Consider the following 22,329-nt stretch of genomic DNA (forward strand, 5'->3'; position numbering starts at 1 on the left):
CTACCCTCGCTCTGACGATGGGTCAGGACCAGAGCCGCGCAAAGGGCGGTCAGCCTGGACAGTCTGCAACAGGCGGCGCAGATCGCAGTCTCTCTGCCGGCTCCGTCTCGGCTGCGCCTTTGGAGGCCCCTGTCTCACTTGCTGGCGTCGAGGGCTTCCAGGTGGTGCGACTGCTGCCGTACAGCCCTGCTCACAAGGCTGGCCTCGTTCCCTTCTTCGACATTATCACTGCTCTTGACAAGGTTCTTCTCGACTCAGAGGGGAAGGCGGCGCTGTCGTTCTTCAAGAGCCACGTGGCCAACCACCTCGACCAGCCCGTCTGCTTCACTACTTTCAATCTGTACAGCCGCACATACCGCGACGTCTACTGCGTCCCGTCGGACGAATGGGGCGGTGGTGGCCTGCTCGGGTGCAGCATCGAATGGACTCGCGCGGACGCTTGCCCAGAGCGTTGCGTGCACGTTGTCGATGTGCTGGAGGGCAGCCCTGCCGCGTGCTCTACAGAGCTGCAGGCAAATCGGGATTACATTATCGGCATGCAGACTGTCCAGGAGACGCTCATCACACTCATAAAGAGTCAGAAGGATTTCTACAGTCGACTGGAGGCGTGGCACGAGGAGCAGCGCTGGGCGCTGGAGCGGAAGCAGCTCTTCCCAAATGAGATGGTGGAGGTGCCGCATGTGCTGCTCTTCCTCGTGTACAATAGTGAGAACAACACTGTCGAGGAGGTGGAGGTGGAGATGGGCACTAACCCAGATGCAGCGGTAGGCATCAGCGTCGCCACGGGTCTGCTGCACATCATCCCCTCAGTCGTCACCTCCGCCGACCTTGCCGCCGGGACTTCGTTGCCAGTCATGAGAAAATTCGCCTCTGTCAGGCGTAGCGTTGTGATGCCGACCAGAGCGCAGCAGCAGGAGCACCAGCTTCTGCAAGACGTTTCTCTTACCCGACCTGTGGGGGCTGCGCCTCAACTGCAAGAGCAGTCTCAAGAGTCAACATTTTCTTCGCAGCCACCACCACGCTTGCCTTCGCCGCAGGAGGCGCATGCACGCTGCGCCGTCGTGGGCTCGCCAGAAGCGCACACGATGACTAACCCTCACGAGCCGCCGATGAACTCGTATCCACAACCGTGCCCGCCACGGCCGCAGCTGCAGCAGCAACCAACGGAGGCAGCCCTCTACGCAATGCCACCGCTGGCCTCCTTCAACGTAGCCCCGCCGCCGCGTGATGGTGCGGCCGGGGCAACCGCCGCTGCCGCCGTACAAATGGGGCAGAAGCCGTTCAACCCTTTTGCGAACGAGGCGTCGCCGGACTATGACGTGCTGGAGGGTGCACCGCTGGCACGCGAGGGCGTGATGGCTGCTGAATACCACCTGGGGCAGCATGCACCCACAACGGAACAGTCGTACTCATTCTCTTACCCGCCACTATCGTCCCAGCCCCCGCCGCTTTCAGCGTGTCCTCCCGCCCAGATGAACGGCTCTCACAACCATGCTGCTGCTCCGCCATCTTGTTCTGCACCGCCGTCGCCACCACAGCAGCTGCACGTGACAACTATACCCGCATTCTCCAGTCAACGGATGCCCCCTCCATTGCAGTTTCCGGTGTTCCCTGGCGCAGCCGCAGCGAAGAGAGCTCCGGCGTAACTGCGATTCATGCTACTAAGAATGTGTCGACCCTTACGCTAGTTGTGCTCCCCCCCTGTCTCCGCACTTTCTGGCGCCGGTGTACTTCTCCGCGTCTGCATCTCCGTCCGCGGGCTCATCGCGCTGACGATTAACAGGGTGATGCAGTACTTTCTTGTGCTGGGCGAGGAGGCAAGAGAAAGACGGGGCAGAGCAAACAGCACTTGAGATGACAGAAAGGGACGACGCAAAGCAAAACAAAGACAGAGAGAGAAAGCCGAATCCAGAGAGGGCAGGGCGAGGCGGCGAGCACGCGTGTGCCGTTCGCCGCGTCTTTACTATCCTCTCTTCTCTCTCTGAATGTTGTTCAACATGCATTAGTGTAGAAGTTCTTTTCTTATTATTGTTGTGATTGGGCTTCTGCGCGTGTAGCTGAATGCTCCGTGCACCGCGTTGATGTGCCGAGCCTCTCTCTCCCACGTGTTACTCGCTTGCTTTTTAATTCTCATTTGCCCCCATGCATGTGTGACGCGTGCGGACTACCAGGTGGGCCGTGCCTTTGCTTTTCCTTTCCATCGCATGACGTGTGCTGAAGGACACGGGATCGCCCCTGCAGTGAGGCGAAGTTGTGGTGCTGGTCTGCATCTATGTGTGTGTATATGTATGTGTAGCGAGAGAGGTGCTGGGCGGGTAAGAGCGGGGGGGGTGACCTAATGACGAGAGTGTGCTTGAGGACACCACGACGGCGCAGAGGCTGTTTTCGTGCTCTCGCGATGTCTGCCTCGTCGATAACACGCACACACAGAAAAAATAAAAACGAGATCTGAAAGTCAAATGCCTTCGAGACGTGCTCATGAGGCGCTGACCCCCCTCCCCCTCCTCTCCCTCTCCCTTCGTTCTCTTCATCGGCTTATGTCTTCCATCATTGGCTGCACGCCTGTTGTTGGTTTGTGCGACCCCTACCCCTCCTCTTCCCCGCCCCTCTCCCCTCCGATGGGCGAGTGCGTGCCCTTTCGCCCGTTTGCATGGATCCCCTTGTTCGTGGTGGACATGTGGACTTCGGACGGAAATCGGCAATGTTGGAAGGTACCTACCACGCGACTCCCACAAACGTACACCCCACGCCCACACAAGGCAGATAGCAGACCAGGAAGCACCCGTAACGATCATCGAAAGGAGGGGGGGGGCGGGGGTGTGGTGAAGGGGGGAGGGCGAAGGTAAGCGGTGGGAGGGGTGCAGCTTTTAGTGGATTGTTTTCTTTTCTCTGTGCATTGTGCGCCTCGAATGCATGCGGGGATCGTGTGTGCTCAGGGTTGCAGCCGCGTACACACGCGCTGACCGAGCCGACGTTTCTGGCGCCCTTGCTACATATGCTGTATCAAGTACGCTGCAGATACTTCGCACGCACACACATACACACATACACTTCAAAATCGCCCTTTCGGAAAAGAGCGACAAGAAAAGAAACACAGCAAACAGACCCGGCCCCCCATGCGGGGGTGCATACCCTTGCCTTGCCCATCAACACAGCGGCAGTGGCGGCACACAACACGTCCTTTTCAAGAGCTTTTCCGAGCTCATTTCCGTGTTGTCTTTCTTCCGTTTCCCATGTTGTACTCTGTCCTTCTATTGTATCGCTGTCATCGTTGGGAAACCGGGGTGGGTGCTTTCACGCGTCTTTTACGTGACCCCCCACACACACCGACACTTACACACCCACATGCGCACATGTGGGCACGCATTCTGTGATGCTCTTCCCCTCTCTCCCTTCCTCTTCCCGCATTGGGCACAAGAGAAGAAGAGCAACGAACATACGCGGTTAACAGAGCACAACGCAAACGAACACGTCACAAGCGTCGACGCTGGTTTCGCCTCCCCTCTCCTCCCCACGCCACCCACAGCCGCAAGGGAACAGGTGAAGCGGCGGGTAAAGAGAAGCAACGATAACGCAAAAAAAAAACAGGCGCGCGGCTTCCCGCTCTCATCCGCGGTCTCCCACATATCCGCCCAGAAGGCAAAGCGGGTACGTGCGCGGTTGGCAGTTGGCAGTTGGCAGTCTGCGCGGTGTCAACCAAACACTCAGCACGCGCATACGCACACACACACACGTAACTTTTTCTCACCTCCTCTTGTGCTGTTGAAGGAGAATGCGCCGAGTCGTACAGAGGGCGACGGTGGCCTCCGCGATGGCCGCCGCGTCGGTTTCTGGCGTCGTGCTGTTCAAGCCTTCGAACGGCGTCTCTCCCGCGCTGAGTTGTGTCGTCGGTGGCTGCACCACTGTCACGGCTCCCACACTCACGTCGGCCTACCGCTTCTGTTCTACCGAAAAGTCCGCCACCGACGCCGCCACTGAGGCGGAGAAGAAGCCGAAGGCAGACGCTTCGGAGGAGCTGGACGAAGACGTCATCGTGGAGCCTGCTCCGGAGAACACGAATGCCGGAGCGAACGGGGTGGACAGCAGCGCCACCGAGGCGACGGCTGCGACGAGCGCCACGGTTGAGAAGCCTGTTGGCGAGTCGGAGGAGATGGGCTTCAAGACGGAGACCCGCCAGCTGCTGGACATCGTTGCATGCAGCCTGTACAGTGACAAGGAGGTGTTCATCCGCGAGTTGGTGTCCAATGCCAGCGACGCTCTGGAGAAGCGCCACCTGCTGGAGCTCAGCAACCCTGATTACGCCCGCGAGCCGGCCGACGAGGCCCCACTGATTGCCCTCTCCTGCAACCAGAGCAAGAGTCGCTTCATCATCCGCGATACCGGTATCGGCATGACCCGAGAGGAGCTGACAGCGAACCTGGGCACGATTGCCGGCTCCGGCTCGAAGGCGTTTGTACACGAGCTCCAGAGCAGCGGCAAATCGGCGGCCGAGAAGATCATCGGCCAGTTCGGCGTCGGCTTCTACGCGTGCTTCATGGTGGCCAAGAACGTCAAGGTCTACAGCCGCAGTGCCAAGAAGGGCTCGAAGGGCTACCTGTGGGAGTCGGAGGGCACCGGCACCTTCAAAGTGACGGAGTGCGAGGGGGTCGAAAAGGGTACCAAGATTGTGCTGGATGTGAAGGACACGGAGCTGTCCTTCTGCACCCCGCAGGTGGTGGAGCGGGTGCTGAAGAAGTACAGCAACTTTGTCTCCTACGAGATCACTCTCAACGGCGGCAAGGTAAACACTGTCGAGGCGCTCTGGATGAAGGACAAGAACGACGTCACCAACGAGGAGCATATCGACTTTTACAAGTTCATCTCCGGCTCCTACGACAGCCCCATGTTCCGCCTTCACTACTCCATCGACGCCCCGATGAGCGTGCGGGCGCTGCTCTACGTGCCGCAGTCGCACACGGAGAAGTACGGCGGTGGCCGCATGGAGGCGGGTGTGAACTTGTACTCTCGCCGCGTGCTGATCCAGTCCAAGGCGAAGGGGCTGCTGCCGGACTGGCTGCGTTTCATCAAGGGTGCCGTGGACAGCGAGTCGATCCCGCTAAACGTGTCGCGCGAGCACACGCAGGACGGCGGTATGATGCGCCGGCTGAGCACGATCCTGACAAAGCGGATCATTCGCTGGCTCGAGGAGGAGAGCAAGCGCGACCGCAGCAAGTACGAGCGCTTCATTCAGGAGTATGGCCCCTTCCTGAAGGAGGGCGTGTGCACGGACCAGGTGCACAAGATGGAGCTCGCGAAGCTCCTGCGCTTCCAGACGACGAAGTCCGACATTGACTATCCCTACGTCTCCCTGGACAACTACCGCGACCGTATGCAGCCGAATCAGTCCCACATCTACTACCTGAACTTGCCCAGCAAGGAGATGGCACTGCAGTCGCCCTACTACGAGCAGTACAAGGAGCACGACCTTGAGGTGCTCATCTGCACTGAGCCGATTGACGACTTTGTCATGCAGCACCTCGACACCTACGCGAAGCACAAGCTGCAGAACATCGAGATGTTCGACGCCAACCTTGACGGCTACGTGCAACATAAGAAGAAGCTCGAGGGGGACAAGAACGATGACGTGGCCGTGAAGAAGCAGCTGAATGATGTCCAGGTCAAGGCGCTCTCCGACTTCATCTCGAAGCGCCTCGTCGGCCGCGTCGGCGTTGTCAAGTCGACGGACCGCCTGCGCGACAGCCCTGCCGTGCTGGCGGACCACGAGGCGGCCCAGATGCGCAAGATCTACCGTATGACAGGCCAGGCCGCTGGTCCACCACCGAAGTACAACCTCCACTTCAACCCCCAGCACCCTCTCATCCGCAAGCTGTACACGCTGTCGCAGTCGGAGGCGAGCGAGGAGGTGGAGACGGCTGGCCTGCTCACGGAGCAGATCTTTGACAACGCCATCATCGCCGCTGGACTCCTCGAGGACCCGCGCAGCATCGTGACGCGCCTCAACACGATCATGTCGCGCATGGTCGAGAAGGTGCCGGAGCCATCGGCGGACAAGTGAAGGGGGTCAGTTGAGTATGGCAATGAGCGCCTGTGCGCCTCAGTGAGTGTGCCAGCTGACTTGCTTGCGCCCTGTGACTTTTCCTTGTGTGTTTCCCATCTCTATTGAGGGCTTGCCCCCCCCCTCCTGCCCTTCTCTGCGTGCGGGAAAGCTGGTCTCTCTCGCACCGGTGGTGGTGATGGGGGGAGGGGGGGGCACCACTTTCTACACTGAGGGCCCCGAGACAGCGTAATTGCTTCACAAGACACGTGAGGCGGGCCAAAGAACAGCCGCAACAAAAAAGGTACGGAAAACGAGCAGAGGGGATTGAATGCGGTGAACACGAAAAACGAGAACGGAAAGTGACATGCAGGCTCTCAGGGAGCGGAGGGGCGAAGGAGCTGTCAAGGAGCAGGAGGCGGCCGGGCTAGCAGGAGAGACGTGGGAGCCCGCAAGCAAGGAGGGCACAGAAGTGGGCAGGACTCTTATAGAGTTACGGGCTTGAATGACCTCGACTCGTGTTCGACTCCTCTGAGAGAGCGAGAAGATAACTTTACAACGAGGAGAGCAGACGTGCCAGTCGGCCACGTGCTGCACAGCCGCCCCGCTCCTTTCGGCTTCTCATTTTTTTTTTGCAGGACTCTCCTTTGGTATGCTGCCGCGGCCTCCTCTCCTGTTGTTCTCCTCTCTTCTTCCCGCTCTTCCTGATCTTTCCTGGTGATAAAGTTTGTTTTGCCTAAGACAGATACACGCAACAGACGGAATCTCATGCGCGCGCTCCCTCTTATCGTCGTCCACGTCTTTTCTCTCAAGCCTTGCCACGCATATGGGATCAGAAAACATATCGGCGCGGCTGGAGTCTCGTGCTCTCTCCCTCCTCTCACTTTCTGCCTGCGTATGCGTTCTGGCGCACCTCCGAGAGCGGTGACGTGTGACGACTCTTTCTTGAGTATTAAATAATTTCTCGTTGAGTCTTCTCAGATTAGCAAGGGAAAACAGAAAACTCGAGCCATGTAGCGAAGCCGCTTCCGGCCGTGAGGCGCGACAGATAGCCATGACGCACGCGTGTAGGCGCGTGCGGCGGACTCGTTGCTGCCGCCGACAAGGACAGGGAAGTAGCGCACAGGCGCGTGAACCCACCGTGCCCCCCCCCCCCGCCGGGCGCACGTTACGTAGGAGCCGCCTTGTGCAAGTTTCTGCCACTCAAAGAGAGGAATGCGTGGACCCCTTATCGGTTCTCTCTTTCTCTTGCCTTTTACTCCACACACATGATGTGCGCTTGTATGGGCGCAACGCTGCGCCCTTCAACCTTCTTCCGTCCTCGCCTTCATCTGTCGAATTCATCATCCCTGCCTCTGCCTCTCCTTGTTTGCGTGTTCGCATGCTGCCTTCCGAGAACTGTCACAGCATACGTACCCGCCAACGAACCTCATTCATCTTCCCTCCGTCGCACGGCGGTGCCACCTGGCGCACATATCATGGGTAGTCACTCCAAAAAAAGCGGCAAGGGCGGTGGCGGCGCGCATGCGCGGCAGGCCCGGCAGAGGCAGCAGGGTCAGGCAAAGGTGCTCAAGAAGGACCTTGGCGTGCCTGACCTAAAGGACGTGGCGCAGCGCCTGACGCAAACAGCACAGCGGCGCACGCACAGCGTCTTGAGCATTCCGCACATGCACGGCGCCGAGGAGGTCGGTGGGTCTCGGCTGAGTAACAGCGGCGTGAGCGGCGGATGTCTTCGCCTCACCAACCTCATGCGCGGTGGTGGCGCTTTCGGGAAAGGCGGCGTCTGCTCTCAGATTCGCGGCAAGGCCCTGCAGCAGGTCGCTCAGAGCGCAGAGGGCGCCGGCAGGACCGAGTCGACCTTGGCGGACCGCCGCCGCGAGATGCTGACGCTGGCGCTTCGTACCTCAGAGAAAGTGCATGACTACGAGGCCCCAATGCAGCTGTTTTGCCAGGACGGCGCCAGCGAGGGCTGCGCGGAGGAGGACAACGTGTGGCTGGAGGATACGACGCGCCGCGGGCAGGATCGCTCGCTGCAGCGTTTCTATAAAGAGTTTCATCGCGTCGTCGAGAACTGCGATGTGCTGCTGCAGGTGCTGGATGCCCGCGACCCGCTCGGCTGCCGACTTACGCAGCTCGAGAAGAACATTCGCTCAACCTACGGTGAGGAGCGGAAGAAGATGGTTGTGGTGCTGAACAAGGTAGACTTGCTGCCGTCGAAGGAGGTTCTGGATGCGTGGATCCACTATTTTGAGCAGCAGGAGCAGCTCATGTGCATTCCGTTCGCAGCCAACGCCAAAGGCTCACTGGGGCAAACGTACGTCACGAACCTGTTTCGGCGGTTGCGCTCAGTCGCCCGCAGCGGCGAGACGGGCGAACGCAAGGCTATTGTTGTTGGGGTGATCGGATACCCGAACGTAGGGAAGAGCTCCATCATTAATGCGCTAAAGCGCAAGCACGTTGTCGGCGTCGGCAACATGCCCGGGTTCACGACAGGAAACACCGAGGTGGAGCTGCGGTCTGACATCCGCGTGATGGACTGCCCCGGCGTGGTCAGCCCCGGCGAGGACAGTGGCGACGTGGTTCTGCGCAACGCCATTCGGGTTAGCGAGCTGGTAAATCCGTTCTTGCCAGTGCAGCGGCTCCTGCAGCGATGCACGGCGGTGCAGCAGGCCGATGACCATGCCAACACCGACGTTGCCACCCACCAGGCGTTGCGCAACAGCGGGCTGCACCCGTTGGCTCTGTTCTACGGCATTAGCCAGTTCCGCGAGAACGACGTGATGGACTTCATTGAGCAAGTCGGGATGCGTCGCGGACGACTCACACGTGGTGGCCAGGTGGACGAGGAGTCGACAGCGCGCATGATCCTTGCAGACTGGAACGATGGCCGCATTCCGTACTACACATATCCGCCTGCTGTCGACGAGCTCTTCCTGCGCAGCGACGACGCCTACCGCGCCGTCAACAGCAGCGGCTGCCTCGGTGGTGGCGCTGAGGATAGCAGTACGCAGGCGGAGCTGGTCTCGGCAAAGGCGCGCGGCGTGACGCTGGACGGACTGCCCACGTTTCACCTTCACATGGATCTGATCGAGCAGCAGCAGCAACGCACAAAGAAGCGGTGGAAGCAGAGCGACGTGCCGTACGATGACCCTGACGGCGACGATGGGGACGAGATGCTCTAGTGCAATCCCGCTGCCGCAGGTGCGAGAAGGGGGGGGGCGGGGCAGTCTGCGCGGATGTTGGTGCGCCATGTGTGTGCGTGCTGGGAGGAGCGTGCGGGGGGTGGGTGGGACACGGAAGGCGGCATACCTCAGCGCTTCTTTTTACCGCGTGTGCCCTTTACCCCCCTCCCAAAACACACACATACACACACACACAGATGGTCTCTCTTGGCACTCTCTGCGCATCGTCGATGGAAGGGCAAGGTACTTGCCAAGAGGCGCAGAGTGCGTGCGTGAGCACACACTCAACGGAACGTTAAACCTCTGATAAGCATACACGATTTTCAGGATAGCAATGGAGTCGAAATTCGACAGACATGTGAACGCGTGCGCACGGGTTGCCACCGATAGCCTTTGGGGATGTATGTGTGTGGAGGAGTGGCGGTGGGGTCCAGCAGCTGCGCCTCGCTGGGACAACGGTGAAACGCTGCACACACGTTTGCGGCGTCCCCTGTTCTTCTTGGCGTGCCTTTTGGCTCGCTCTGCCTTAGCCTGCTTCTCGGTCAATGTGCCTGTGACGGGCTTTGCCTCTTCATTCTCCTCTACGTGGTCATCTGCGCCACTGCTCTCGCGTGCGCCTCGAGAGAGGTTGAGGGGGGGGGGGAGGGATCGGAGGGCAATGGGGGCGTGGCCGTACCTGCCGCGCTGCAGCTGTCCGCGTTCCTCCCTTCCCCTTCCCTCACCTCTTTTGGGGTCAGCGAGGTGGTGCCGATGTGGTGCCACATCTGCGCGCCTCATGGTGCGAATCGATTTTTTTTTCCAGCCTCTTCCCCTCCCCCCTCTTTTCGGTTTCTGCCCAACCTACACGCCCGCTTGCATGTGCGAAGTGGACTTTGAGACGGGCGGCACACCCCTTGTGCAACAGCGTCCCTTGCATATATGCATCCCTCCTGCCGTCCCCCGACGACCACCCCGGACCACCGCACACGTACGAGCTTCTATTCCTTTCGTCAAGAAGCAAAAAAAAAAAACGTCATCACTGCCTCAAGTCGCCTTCATTTGCTGCTCTCTCATAGTTGGGCGGCGTTGTGCGACGGAGTGTTTGGCGGCTGCTCGCCCTCTGATTCCTGGGCATGTGGCACCTTGACTGAGAGAGACCACGTGTTTCAGCAGCGCAACAGTGCCACGTCACTTCTTGCATCATGTACCACGACGCACCGGTCGAAGCAGCCGTGGTGGTGCACCGTCACCGACAGCGACGCACCGCTTCAACTCTCAAAGGAGACGGTGACGAAGGCGAGGCTGAGCGACAGATCATCGAAGGTTACCAGCTGCATCGCGTCGCAGACTTCCTCTTGTCCGGGGCAACTCATGGCGGAGAGGTGGTCACGGCGTCTGCCGTTGCCGTTCCCACCGCGGCGTCCGGCGGAGGGTTGGCGTCATTGTCGTGCCAGCTGTGCTCCAGCACCGCCGCTGTGCCATCGCGTCTTGGCCTTCCCTACATGCGCGTTGCCCTGCAGTTTCCAGACGAACTTCTCGGCGACGCGGTGGCTGTGGTGCACTGCCTGAGCAACCTCGTCGCCACAGATCAGCGGTACGTTGAGGCGATGGAATTCAAAAAGGTAGGAGGGGTGGTGAGGGACGAGTCGAAATGCTGCATTGCCGGTGGGGTCGCACCGCCCCAGCAAAGAGGACGTGCAGTGGCTGGGGCCGCCGCCGCCGCCGCGCACAGTCGCCCTGCAACGATGGACAACCCGAATTGCCCCACGAGCGCAATGCGTTTGTTTGTCCTGGCCGACAACACCTTTGGCAGCTGCTGCCCCGATGAGATCACCGCCCAGCACTACACGGCTGACTGCATTGTGCACTTTGGTGAAGCCTGCATGAGTCGCTCAACCCGCCTGCCGGTCTTTTATGTCCAGCCAGTGTTTCACTTCAGTGCACTTGCCACTGGCGCTGTGGCTGGCAGCGATGCCGTAGAGACGCTGCTGGATGCCGAGGCGGCCTTAGTGCTGGAGGTGGTGCGGCAGGTCGCGTCGGCTATTCGCCATCGGCTTACCAACTGGTGGGCCGAGAAGGCGGAAGCGACCGGCGCTTCTGCAGGAGCACCCTGCCCGGTGCGTCCCCGCATCGCCATTGTTGGCACGTACCCGACGAAAGCCATCGTGCAGGCGGCTGAGCGTCGCTGGAGCACCACTGAAGATTCTAGTGTTCCAATCAGCTGGCCGATCTTCGAAGAGCGCTGCCTCTCTGTTGCAGCTGAGCTGGCCAAGTTGCACGGTGCGGAGGCCAGCGGCGTTGCCGATGCAGGGTCCACTTCCTCGGGCGTGGACTGCTGGGTCGTTAACGGTGTGCGCTTTCCTCGCGTGCTTTTCTCGTCGTCGTCCGCGCCGTCGCACGAGGTACAGTACCTGCTCTTTATCGGCGCTGTCGGCTCTTCGGCGCTGGTCCACGTGCTGACGGCAGAGCAGTACAACCAGTTCCACTACAGCGACCTCTGCCGCGAGTACCTTGCGTGGGACGGCGGTGCTGAGGTGAGCAACGTGCCCGTCGTCTGCGTTTTGGACAACTGCTTTGGTGACACGGCAGAGACGAAGGAGCAGCTGCACAATGTCTCCAAGTGTCTTGCAGGGGCTGGGGCTTCTCTGTCTGGGTCTCTCGAGCTGACGGATGCTGTGCACCATTGGGTGTCAGCCGCGTGCGCCGACGGCGTCGCTGCGGCTCTTGTAACTGAAGATGGCATGCGAGCTCAGCAGACGCTGCAGCGTCGCATGAGGCAGCGCGCCTTTAACATCGAATGCGTGCGGGCAAGCTCTGCCATTGGCATCCTCGTCGCCTCGCTGGCCATCGAGGGCTACTACGAGGTGACGCAGCAGCTCCACCAGCTTCTTAGGGCCTACGGGAAGCGCAGCTACATGATCTATGTCGGCCACTTGAACGAGTTCAAGCTGGCAAACTTTCTTGACGCAATCGACTGCTTTGTCGCGGTGGCCTGCCCGCACAGCCGGCAGAGCCATTTCACAGAGAAGAGGGATGGCTTCATGAAGCCAATCGTGTCACCGGCCGAGGTGCTCGTCGCCTTGACGAGCGCCGACGACACGCAAGCAGACGAGCAGTACGGCATGGCGGCCGTCTACACAACCTGCTTTCAGGCAGTGCTACCGCTGCTGAAAAGAGCCGTGCAGGCTCGCCGAAGCGAGCTCGAATCCCGCGCAGGCGGCACGGACGCTGACACCCAACAAAGGCAGAATGACGAAGAGGAACGATGGACATCCAGCGGCGCGCTGGTACGTGCCAGCACTGGAAGCGGCGGTGGCGCCTTGATCGGACAGGGAAGCTCGCAGGGTGCTCTCGCCCGCCTGCACGACCGCGAGTACGTCGGTCTTGACCCTCGGGTGGGGCAGACGCCGGTTCAGGCCGGCATCCTGGAGGGCAAGCACGGCATTGCACTCGGCTATGCAAAAGAGCGGGAGGGGCAGGGCGTGCTACCGTCAGGGACCCCATGATGCGGAGCTACCGTCTAAGGCTTTCTCTGAAGCACGATTGACGCCATCGCTCTCGCGCGTTTTTTTTTTTTGGCAGATTTGCTTTGCTAACTCATAACAAGCACAGCAGATACGAAGCTGAAGGGCGTGGCCCCGTTTTCTGAGGATCGGCGAGCACCACAAGATAGCGGATGGTATCCGGAAGTGGTGAATGGCTCGATATGTGGACACGTCTTGGTGCAGAGACGCACGCGCACGCGCACGCGCGCGCGTGTCGGCGTGGAAAAGTCGGTTGCGTCCCTCCAGTCAGCGGCAAACTGACACGGACACACACGCTCGCACGACGCCGTGATGCAGGAGGCTGTGGTGTACCTCTCTTGACGCATCATCGAAGGGACGCCGCCGCACGCGCTCTCTCGCTTCCTCTCTCACGCACTCTGTGCTTCGTCATACAAGGAGACCAGCTCCAGTCGCACACATGCATGTGGCGGTGATGTATACGCTGAACCTTGTTTCCGCTCACTCTTGCCTTCTGCTGTGCGTTTTCTGCCTTTGCTTTCCTTGCTCTCTACTCGCCGTTCCGGACACGCACCGCAAGAACGTTCACCACTAGCACTTCACCTGCACTCCTTCCCTCCTCTATCCCGCGCCGAGACAGAACGAAAACGCTTTGGCATGCACCGCTGCGTGCAGATGCATTAGCAGCAGGGACAATACCGGATACTTCTTGACGGCGGAGGGTGAACGCAAGGGACACCGTGCGCGGCTGTCTTGATCCTGCTTCCGGTTTGACCGCCTCCCTCGCCACACCCGCACACCCAGCGCCTCCCTTGCACTCGTGTCTCTGTTGCTTCTGCGCGGCAACCCCGGTGCGTTGTTTTCGCTGCCGCAGGTGGGCGCTGCGCAACAAGGAGGATCGACTTGTTACACCGAAGTGTGCCACAGGCTTGCAGGTGGCGACGCACTGTGTGAATGCGGATACCAGAGCCCGCGCCGTGGCAATGACGCAAAGCCCACTGCGAATTCCTCCACGCACTGAGCCACAGAGCCTGTCATCGGGTTCGAGAAGCGGCGTCGACCGCAGCCGCTCTCCATCGCTTCATCAGCAGCCATCACACACATCGTGCACCCCGCGACGAGGCTCTGCCTCGCCACGCTCGCAAAGACGTAGCGGCAGCACGGCGCTGTCTGCATGGCGTACTGAGTCAACTGAGGGCAAGGTGCACAGCAGAGGCCACGCCAACTCTGGAAGGCACAAGCTTGCACTGCGATCGCCATCGCAGTGCAAGCAGCTAGCTCAGGCGAGCAGCACGGTTGTTGCGAATGCGACGACTTCAGTGCATCCCAACATCACCCATGAGCGTGGTGGTCAGAGTAGCAGTGTGGACCGCTGTATTACGCCGGCAGTGACGACGACGCCGCGCGGAAGAGGAGCCGAAACCTTGGTCAGATCCGGCGAACAGGCGCTACCGCACCTCCTCGTACACCCTGCCGCCCTGACCGCTCTCCAGACGGATACTGACTCTGTGGGCGCTGCCGCGGCTCTCGACGGAAAACTTTCTGGGCGAAGACGGGGCTCCCTGCGCACAGGTCCAGGAGAGCCAGTCAGCGCGAGGGTCTTCTCTGTGTCGCGGAGCAGAAGTACTGGCGTCGCATCTGCTCTCTTGAATTCAGGGGCGAGCGGCCTTCTTGGCGCCGGCTCCAGCGGCGGGACTGCCGGTGCAACCCTCTACAACTACTCCGGCAAGTCATTCGGCGGCGTCGGCACCAGAAACCAGAACCGCTGCTCTCACTGCAAGGTGGCAGAGGAGGTTCTGTACCGCTGCCCGTGCGGCCTCGCCCGGTACTGCTGCACCATCTGCCAACATGCGCACTGGCCCTTTCACAAAGCGGTGTGCTGCCACGCCGTGCGCGCCATTCGGCCGCCGACGCGGCATTGTGATTGGTGCCGTACGCCTTCACAGACCCTGCGTCAGTGCGGGTGTGGCTTTGCCTACTACTGCGACACGCACTGCCAACGCGCAGATTGGTCGTACCATTGCATCGTCTGTAGCACTGAGGCCAGCACGACACTGGCGGCCGCACTTGTGGGTGGGCGAGCGCTGCGCGCGAGGCGCGAGGCCGCCACGCAGACGGCGCACTGGCAGATCAGCGCTCCTGTGATCCGCCCTACTGGGCGAGGCGACGGCACCATGGCGGCAGAAAATGCGACTGGAATGAGTGCCCGTCTTCACGCGAGCCTTCATGAGCGGCACAGTCGATCCGGCAGCGACGGCGAGGACAACACCTTCTCCGGTTCGTGCACGCGTGCATCGCTCGCAGCTGCCTCGGATGCCGAAGCGACGCCGCAAGTGTCGCCTCGCCGGCGCTCCCACGTTCGCGCAGCGTCGGAGCACGGGTCGCAGGTGGGTGTGGATAGCGGATCTGGTGCCTTCGCGACGCTCCACCAGAACCGCGAGACGCCTGTGCGGGCGTCAAACTATGCCGATCCAGGAGGCCGCACAACAACCTCTACCCAAGCTGCCATCGCTGGTGGTGACATGGGCGCTGGCCAGTGTGGCGTGGGGCTCGCCGGGATGAACTCGCGCAGCACGCTCAGCCACCATAACGCTACCGGGACGCTCTACAAAAGCCGGCACATCAACACAAGCGCAACGCAGCAGCACTGGCACAATCCCTTACTGGACGGTTCACGTGCCGGGGGGCCGCATTCGCTGCGGCTCAGCCAGCCTGGAGAACCCAATCACGGAGCTGCTGACGCCTTTCTCCAACACCAACACCACCAATCCTCTCTGTTGACCGATCACCACAGGTATGTGAGTCACGCCAGCCAGTTAGAGCTCATCGACCGAAGCCTTTTCGCCATGGCCGGTCCCACCATCCGAGATCAGCCGGGCGTGGTCGCATTTCTAGTCGCATCACGTCACATTGTTGAGAAGGAGGAGATCAGCGCACGGGCGGCGCTCTTCCGCAAGTTTCGGCTGGGCTGCGTCGGGCTTCAGATGCGTGTGCTTGGCAAGAGGGAAGAGGAAGAGCGCATGACTATCTTGAAGGAGGAGGTGCTTTGGTGCGTCCTGACAGGCCATCCTGCGTGGAAGAAGCTGACGCAGGAGCTGCAGCGCTTTCGCGAAGCGCGCAAATGAGAGCCGCACCTTCCTGAGGCGTGCGCGCTCGGCAGAGGAGAGGGAGGAGGGGGGTTGCGGGGAGATAGCGTTCGACGACGTGTTTTTTTTTTTTTTGCGGGTGTATGAGCCTCTACCACTCAATCTCGGAGTGTGCGTTGCAAGTGTTCGGTGATGCTGCATCAGCGGCTTGGTCTGCTTTTCGGGGTGATGGCTATGGCGGTACTCACCGTCGCTCGGGCCGCAGCCCCACTACCCAGCGAAAAGGCAATAACGCAAAACCGAAAGAAGCGTGGCCGTCGCAGATTTGCGGTGTCGCCGTCTCCCTCACTCAGCCGCTTCCCCATCGTTGCGCACACGGCGTGCACGTATTCTTCGTGTTTTTTTTTTTGGTGGACTATGCGCACGGACATCAAAGCTGCGCATCAAGCCGCATCGAACGCGTCCATCCCCCTTCCTCGCGGCCCCCCATTTGGCGCCACTGTGTGCGCTGGCCTCCCGGCACCCCCTGCTTCCACCATTCCCCTCCGCTCAGCATTCGTCGTTCTTGCTCTACAGGCACGAGACGTGCGCCTCTCCTCTCCCACTCTCCGTATCCTTGCCCACACCGCCGGGCCCGGCCTCTCCCTCTCCAACGAACCCTGTCCCACCGTCGTCTCCGCCCGCTTCTCTATAGCATCAGCCATTTTGCGTCACGTGGCTTTATCAAGAATCATACACACTGAAAACGCCACCACCACCACGCGCAGAAAAAAGCAAAAGAAGAAGGAACGTACACGCGACAGTGCACCTCCGCACTCTCCCCTCTTTTCTTCTTTTTTTCGCCTCCCCTATTTCTTCTCTGCATCTCCTCCTCCCTCTCTGGTGTTGTGCTCCGCTGTCTTCTCGCGTTCGTCGTGCTGTCTGCTCTGCCATCACGCGTCGCGGCACTGCACCCTCTTCGCTTTCGCCGCGTTTCGCCTCTCTCTCTCTCTCCTTCTGCACTGCCTCTGCTAGTTTGCATGGTGAGAGCCTCCCTTGCGTCTTCTTGAGTGTCAGCATCGTCTCTTTTCGTCTGTTGCTGTCGTTGTCGTTGTGTGTGGAGGCACCCTCTCGGGCACGCACCTGCCCTGGCTGCCATGAAGGCCGTCTTGTGCTTCTCTCTTCTCCGCTTCTCTTGCTCGTGTCTCTCGGCCTAGCCGAAGGGACGGCTGGTACAAGGCGAAAACACTACCGTTAGAAAACATGCTAACCGACTACTGGCTTCTCACAGATCTGGACGGGACGCTGATCGCCACCCCGCACAAGGCAAACGGCCGGTATCTCCCCATCACGCGAAGCCCGTGCTTTGAGCCTATCAGGCAGTGGCTGAGCAGCGACGGCAACGTGTGCATCGTCACGACAGCGGACCTGCGGGCAATCGACCAGGTGTACTACCCGCTGAGGCCGTTTCTCAAGACCTATCAGGGGTACGTCGATGAGGCTGCCGCGGCAGGAACTCCGCTAGCGACGGTTGATGGCATGAAAGGGCAGCCGCCCCGCCGCGGCTGCCTGCTCTTGTCCCTCTACACCGGTGCTGCCCTGTACTGGTGCACGTCCGACTCAATTATCATGCTTCCGGGGTACGCGAGCGCTGTGCACTGCGCCACGCGCGAGGCTGTCGAGCTGGCGGCTGCCTACCAGGTGCGTATGTCGCACGCCACCTTGTTTGTGGACGGCAGTGGTAAGCAGCTGCGTCCGAAGCCGGAGATGTGCGTGCGTGGCACCTGCATCGATTCCGCAACCGCCCGCTGCCTGCGAACGCGCGTCGAGGCGCTTTATCTGGATTACGTTCGTGACGTACTCTCCGGCAAGGACCCCGCCGTACGCGAGGCAATGAAGTGGCTTTCGCAGCGCTACCAGAGCATGTGGGGCGGCCTCTTGCAGTACCTCGAGCTTATTTACGCAACGGCCGTGCACAACCACCCCGCATCACCGCTACTGCTAGGCACGATGGCTAAGCAGACACTCTTGACACTGGCGCAGCAGCCGCCAGCGGACCCGGAATCTGTGGAGTGGAAGGTGGAGTACCTGCGCTCGCGACGGGGTTTCTTGACCGCCGTCGGCATCCTCCGCGTCGAGTACGCGGAGTCACATTTGTGCTACGCTGAGGACGACAAAGGCACGTCGCAGTGGGTGTTGAACCAGAATGTCGAGGCTCAGACAAAGGCGGCGGAGCGTGCACAGCTCGTCTCCTATGCAACGCAGGTGCTGCTGGCTGATCTGCCCGCCACGGTCGCGCCGAAGTTGGCGGCCGCAACGGCGACGATGGCGAACTTCTTGGTCAATCTCCTGGCACCCAGCACGAAGCATTTTCAGCAGCAGATGCGTGAGACCACGCTCCCTGTGACGGAGCTGGTACCACCGCCCCCCTCGTCTACCTTGCCTTCATCATCGGAAGGCGCGGCCACCATTGCACAGGTGATTCTGCTCGGCCTGCCGCTGCGTCTCTTCTCCAAGTACTTTCGCTCTCACGTGGCGGAGATGGTGCGCGGTGGCGTGAACCCCATGCCGCAGCCAAACAGTGTCGTCTTCTCCAAGATCGGTGTGAGCAAGTCCACGGCGCTGCGCTACCTGCTGGGCAAGGACCGGGTCGCTTCTGTTGAGGAGGAGTGGCAGCTGCACTTCACCGAAGCCGCCCCAAGCCCCAAAGAGGGTCCGGCAAGTCAAGCGATCAACTTCGCCGGGTGCGTCCAGCGCTATCACGGCATCGCCATGGGTGACAACCCGCAATCCATCGACTACGAGCTGACGGTGTTCCGAGATCTGCCGTTTTTCTCTGTGGAGAAGGAGTCGCAGCGGGTGGAGCGGCAGCGACGCATTCTGCGACGACTGCAGCGTACACAGTCCATCGAGAGCCGCGGCGGCCAGCCGCTGATGCCAGATGGCAGCCGAGCGCCGTCTTACGCGGAGCTCGTCAGCAGCCTGCGCCGCAGCGGACCCATGATGGACGACCGTCTTTTTCGCAACATCAACTACGTTGGTGGTGAGGAAGAGGGCACGGCGCTTTTTCTTACCGCACTGCTCCACTACGCCAAGGCAGCGCGTAAGAGCGAAAAGGGCCCGATGACGACCTCGGAGTTCCGCGGTGCTGTCAGCAAGGCACAAGAGACAAGTCGTGATCAGGTGATGCACCGCATACCCTCTGCGAAGCTTTAGGCAAGCTTGAAAAAAGGAAAAAGAAAAGCGACGATCGCGTGCCCTGCTCCTCGGCATAGTTGGCACAACACCGGGGGAAGATCTGCTTTCCTCTCCCTTATGCTTCGCCAACTCCTCTGTGAATCGCAATACACTGCCTTCATGTGCCTTCGTGTGCTTACGTGGTTCTTCGCTAAACGCTTCCCTACTGGAATCTGATCTCTGTGTTGGTTGCGCGCTTGTCTCGGTGTACGCGTGTACGCACCTTCTTTGTTGTTTATCCCACCACATCGCATTTGGGAAAGCTCACGATGTGAGGCTGTACATCGAGTGTGTGTGTGTTTTCGTTTTCGCGCGTGCTCATCTCGCGTGTGAAGGCGCCTTTAAGGTGCGGCTGTGTGTGCTCCACATTTCCATCCGCGTGTCACGCATGCGTGCGCGTGTGTGCCCTTCAGCCCCTCTCCCGCTGGGCGTGTCTGTGTGGCTGCAGCTGAGTTTTTGGTGGTGGTGGCAGCCAGGGAGGATGGGATGCAGACCTCTAGAGGTGACTGCTTACGTGAGAGGTCGGCGTGGATGGTATCGAGAAGTACCATCTGAAAAACAAAGGAACCGTACTCAGAAAGTCGGGGGAGGGGGACGAAACGGTCGGGATGCGTAGCGATACAGCGGGTCGGCTTGCAATCCGAAATCAAGAATCCGAGTCCGGAGGCGGCGGTGTGGGACTTCTTGGCCACACCCCGAGCTGATACGGTGATGGCGCAATGATGTGCCTCATCGCAAAGGGAGTTGCTCCTCCCCCACCAGTTTATAAAGCGCGCGCGCTCTGATGGAGTTCTTCCACGGGTGCGTTTCCTGCGTCACCTGCACTGCCCGACATGTGCTCCTCAACGACTCTACTTGCCTCATCGTTTTTCGCATATCGCTTCACCTACTCCTCCGTCACTTATTGTTGTCGACCGTCGCGACACAACATGTACGGCGTCCACAGTATTGCACACTCGAAAGCTTTACTCCAGATTCTACGTGATCCGTACCTCTTCGTGTTACCGCGCCCCGCCTCCCCCCTTCCCCCTCCTCCTCTCTCGGTTACTGTTTGCTCTTCTCAGCTCGCAGACCTGCCCACTACCATTAAACAGTGCATCCCGATATACACGGTTTCGCTGTCGTCGTCTTCATCTGTTTACTTCGGCTGCGCTCTCGTCCTGTGACGACAGCTTTAACTCTCGTCACAGCACCCAGTTCGCTATTCAACGGTACAGCATTGAACCTTGCTTTCGCACTGTGATGCGCAACTTGTCGGACCATTTTCCTGTGGAGGACTCGCCGATGAACGCACGGCCCCAGATGGCGAACGGCGATGACCACCCGCAGATGGAGTCGCCGATGAATCACGATGACACACACACCTACGGGGACAATACGTTGGGCGGGCACCCAACCAATGAAGAGAATGCGTCGATGACGAAGACCCCGACCGCGGCTGCTAATGGGGCTTGCGCGGACTCCATCCATTCCGAGTATGTGGCGGCGAAGGAGCGGCTGGAGGCGGCACAGGCAGCACACAAGCAGCGCTTGCGCGAGATCAAGGACGACAAGTCGCTAAAGATAAAATCCATACCGTCTCTGGAGGAGCTGCGCGACGAGCGCGTGCGTCTCTCGGAACAGGTGCTCCATCACAAGGACGAGCAGGACTCCCTTGCCCTCGACATCGAAGGGTTGGAGGGCGCCGCGGAGGTCTACCAACTGGCGGCCCGCGTGCAGCGCCTGGAGCACTTCGCCAAGCGTGCATATGAGTACGCCGAGGAGACTCTGCCGAAAGAGATCGAGAGGACGCTGGAGGAGGACCGTCAGCTGTCCAACCGGGAGCTGTGCGCCTACATCCAGGAGCTCCAGAGCAAGCGCGCGAACACGCTCAAGAGGGTCGTCGCCTCGCAGGAGGGCATGGTCAAGCGGAATCGGCGTCAAAGCGCTACTGCCACGACTGCCGCCCCGGGCGAGGACGTGGACCCGATGGAGGCCAAGGCGGTGGCGCACACGCAGGAGAACAAGGACGAGTGCGTCGTGCTGCACCAGAAGATCCGCAGGTTCTGCGCGATGAGGACGAAGCTGCAGAGCGACATCCTGAAGGAGAAGAGCGCGGGCAAAAAGATGGAGGAGAGGATGCGCGCCTCCATCCGCACCGCGGAACTGGCCAACGCCCGCGATGCCCGCATGTGTGGGGAGCTAAACAACCGCAACGCCGCCGCCACAACGAACTCGCAGCTGCTTATGGACCAACTCAACGTCGGCCACTACGGCTTCGGCAACGCGCCGTCGACGAAGCAGCTGCTGGAGGACCGCAGGGAGCGCGAGGCCTTGCTGGAAACCACGGAGACAGATCGGCAGCAGTACGGGCGCTTTGTATCGAACGGCTCCTTAGGCTCCCGCCAGTCGTACGCGAACTCGCTGAGCTCTCACCAGCGCGCCATCAAGCCACCGCTGGTGGCCTCGAAGCCGACGGCGTCGCAGCGCGCCCGCGACGACGCCTCGCGCTCCTCACGCGAGGACTTCGCGCAGATGCTGCGCCGCAACAGCGATGGTAACAGCTACCAAGCATCTCGCTCCCAGTCATTGTCGAAGCCACCGCTGGTGGCCTCGAAGCCGACGGCGTCGCAGCAGAGTCGCGAAAGCGCCCTTCGCGGAGAACGCGAGGAGGTTTCGGCGTCCCGCACTCTCGCGCGGAGCAACTCCCTCTTCTCCGATGTGCGGCCGTCATCCCTCGCGGCCAAGTCCACCGCTTCGCAGCGTAGCCGTGATGGGCAGTAGAAGGAAGACGAAGAGGGAGGTGCGTGAAGGTGAGTGCAGCTACTAGCAAGAGATGTGACCTACAAGACGGTGGTTGTCGCCGTTTACAAGTAAGGAAGGCGAGATGCCCACCAATGCTGGTAGCGGCACTGCGAACGAGGGATGCAGAAGGAGTCGAGTGACCCCGTAGGAATCGTCACCCCGTCTGTGTCGCTCGGTCTCTCCTTTTCCTTGTGCCCCGTGTACATGTGCATGTGCATGTGTGTGCGCGTATGTCGCGCTACGCCTATCGTCTCGCGCACCTCCAAGCGTCGCTGTTGAGCCCGCCTCCTTTCTTTTTTTTTGTTTTCGTTTCTCAATTACGCTGTACCGTGAATGGAATGGAGGCCCTAGTCAAGGGAGAAGGAGTGGTGAGGGAGGAGGGAGAGGGCGTGTTGAGCTGATGGCTTTGACCTACCCCCCCTGCTCACTACGATGTGCTGCTGCACTGGTGGTCTCCTCTTCCTGCGGAGAGAAGGATCGCATTGGCGGCTATCAGCGACAAGGTGCACCCCCTACCCTGTAGGTAGATGCGCTCTCTCCCTCCC

General features: G+C 60.4%; 7 protein-coding genes across 7 annotated transcripts; all 7 read left to right on the top strand.

The window, feature by feature from the left end:
- Positions 1-17: 17 nt before the first annotated feature.
- Positions 18-1,646, top strand: LDBPK_332510 (Golgi reassembly stacking protein (GRASP homologue), putative; the record flags this gene model as incomplete). The annotated part of the gene is made up of 1 exon (XM_003864027.1): positions 18-1,646. The coding sequence occupies one exon, from the start codon at positions 18-20 to the stop codon at positions 1,644-1,646; it is 1,629 nt and encodes a 542-aa protein (XP_003864075.1).
- Positions 1,647-4,150: 2,504 nt separating this feature from the next.
- LDBPK_332520 (heat shock protein, putative) lies at positions 4,151-6,055 on the top strand (the record flags this gene model as incomplete). The annotated part of the gene is made up of 1 exon (XM_003864028.1): positions 4,151-6,055. The coding sequence occupies one exon, from the start codon at positions 4,151-4,153 to the stop codon at positions 6,053-6,055; it is 1,905 nt and encodes a 634-aa protein (XP_003864076.1).
- A 1,457-nt stretch (positions 6,056-7,512) lies between these two features.
- On the top strand, positions 7,513-9,216 carry LDBPK_332530 (ras-like small GTPases, putative; the record flags this gene model as incomplete). The annotated part of the gene is made up of 1 exon (XM_003864029.1): positions 7,513-9,216. One exon carries the CDS (start codon positions 7,513-7,515, stop codon positions 9,214-9,216), a length of 1,704 nt encoding a protein of 567 aa, XP_003864077.1.
- A 1,181-nt stretch (positions 9,217-10,397) lies between these two features.
- LDBPK_332540 (hypothetical protein, conserved) lies at positions 10,398-12,701 on the top strand (the record flags this gene model as incomplete). Its single annotated transcript, XM_003864030.1, has 1 exon — positions 10,398-12,701. One exon carries the CDS (start codon positions 10,398-10,400, stop codon positions 12,699-12,701), a length of 2,304 nt encoding a protein of 767 aa, XP_003864078.1.
- A 980-nt stretch (positions 12,702-13,681) lies between these two features.
- LDBPK_332550 (hypothetical protein, unknown function) lies at positions 13,682-15,823 on the top strand (the record flags this gene model as incomplete). Its single annotated transcript, XM_003864031.1, has 1 exon — positions 13,682-15,823. The coding sequence occupies one exon, from the start codon at positions 13,682-13,684 to the stop codon at positions 15,821-15,823; it is 2,142 nt and encodes a 713-aa protein (XP_003864079.1).
- Positions 15,824-17,026: 1,203 nt separating this feature from the next.
- Positions 17,027-18,979, top strand: LDBPK_332560 (hypothetical protein, conserved; the record flags this gene model as incomplete). The annotated part of the gene is made up of 1 exon (XM_003864032.1): positions 17,027-18,979. The coding sequence occupies one exon, from the start codon at positions 17,027-17,029 to the stop codon at positions 18,977-18,979; it is 1,953 nt and encodes a 650-aa protein (XP_003864080.1).
- A 1,263-nt stretch (positions 18,980-20,242) lies between these two features.
- On the top strand, positions 20,243-21,763 carry LDBPK_332570 (hypothetical protein, conserved; the record flags this gene model as incomplete). The annotated part of the gene is made up of 1 exon (XM_003864033.1): positions 20,243-21,763. The coding sequence occupies one exon, from the start codon at positions 20,243-20,245 to the stop codon at positions 21,761-21,763; it is 1,521 nt and encodes a 506-aa protein (XP_003864081.1).
- Between the last annotated feature and the right edge of the window lie 566 nt (positions 21,764-22,329).

The sequence above is a fragment of the Leishmania donovani genome, chromosome 33 (genome assembly GCF_000227135.1).
Source record: "Leishmania donovani BPK282A1 complete genome, chromosome 33".
Lineage (NCBI taxonomy): Eukaryota > Euglenozoa > Kinetoplastea > Trypanosomatida > Trypanosomatidae > Leishmania > Leishmania donovani.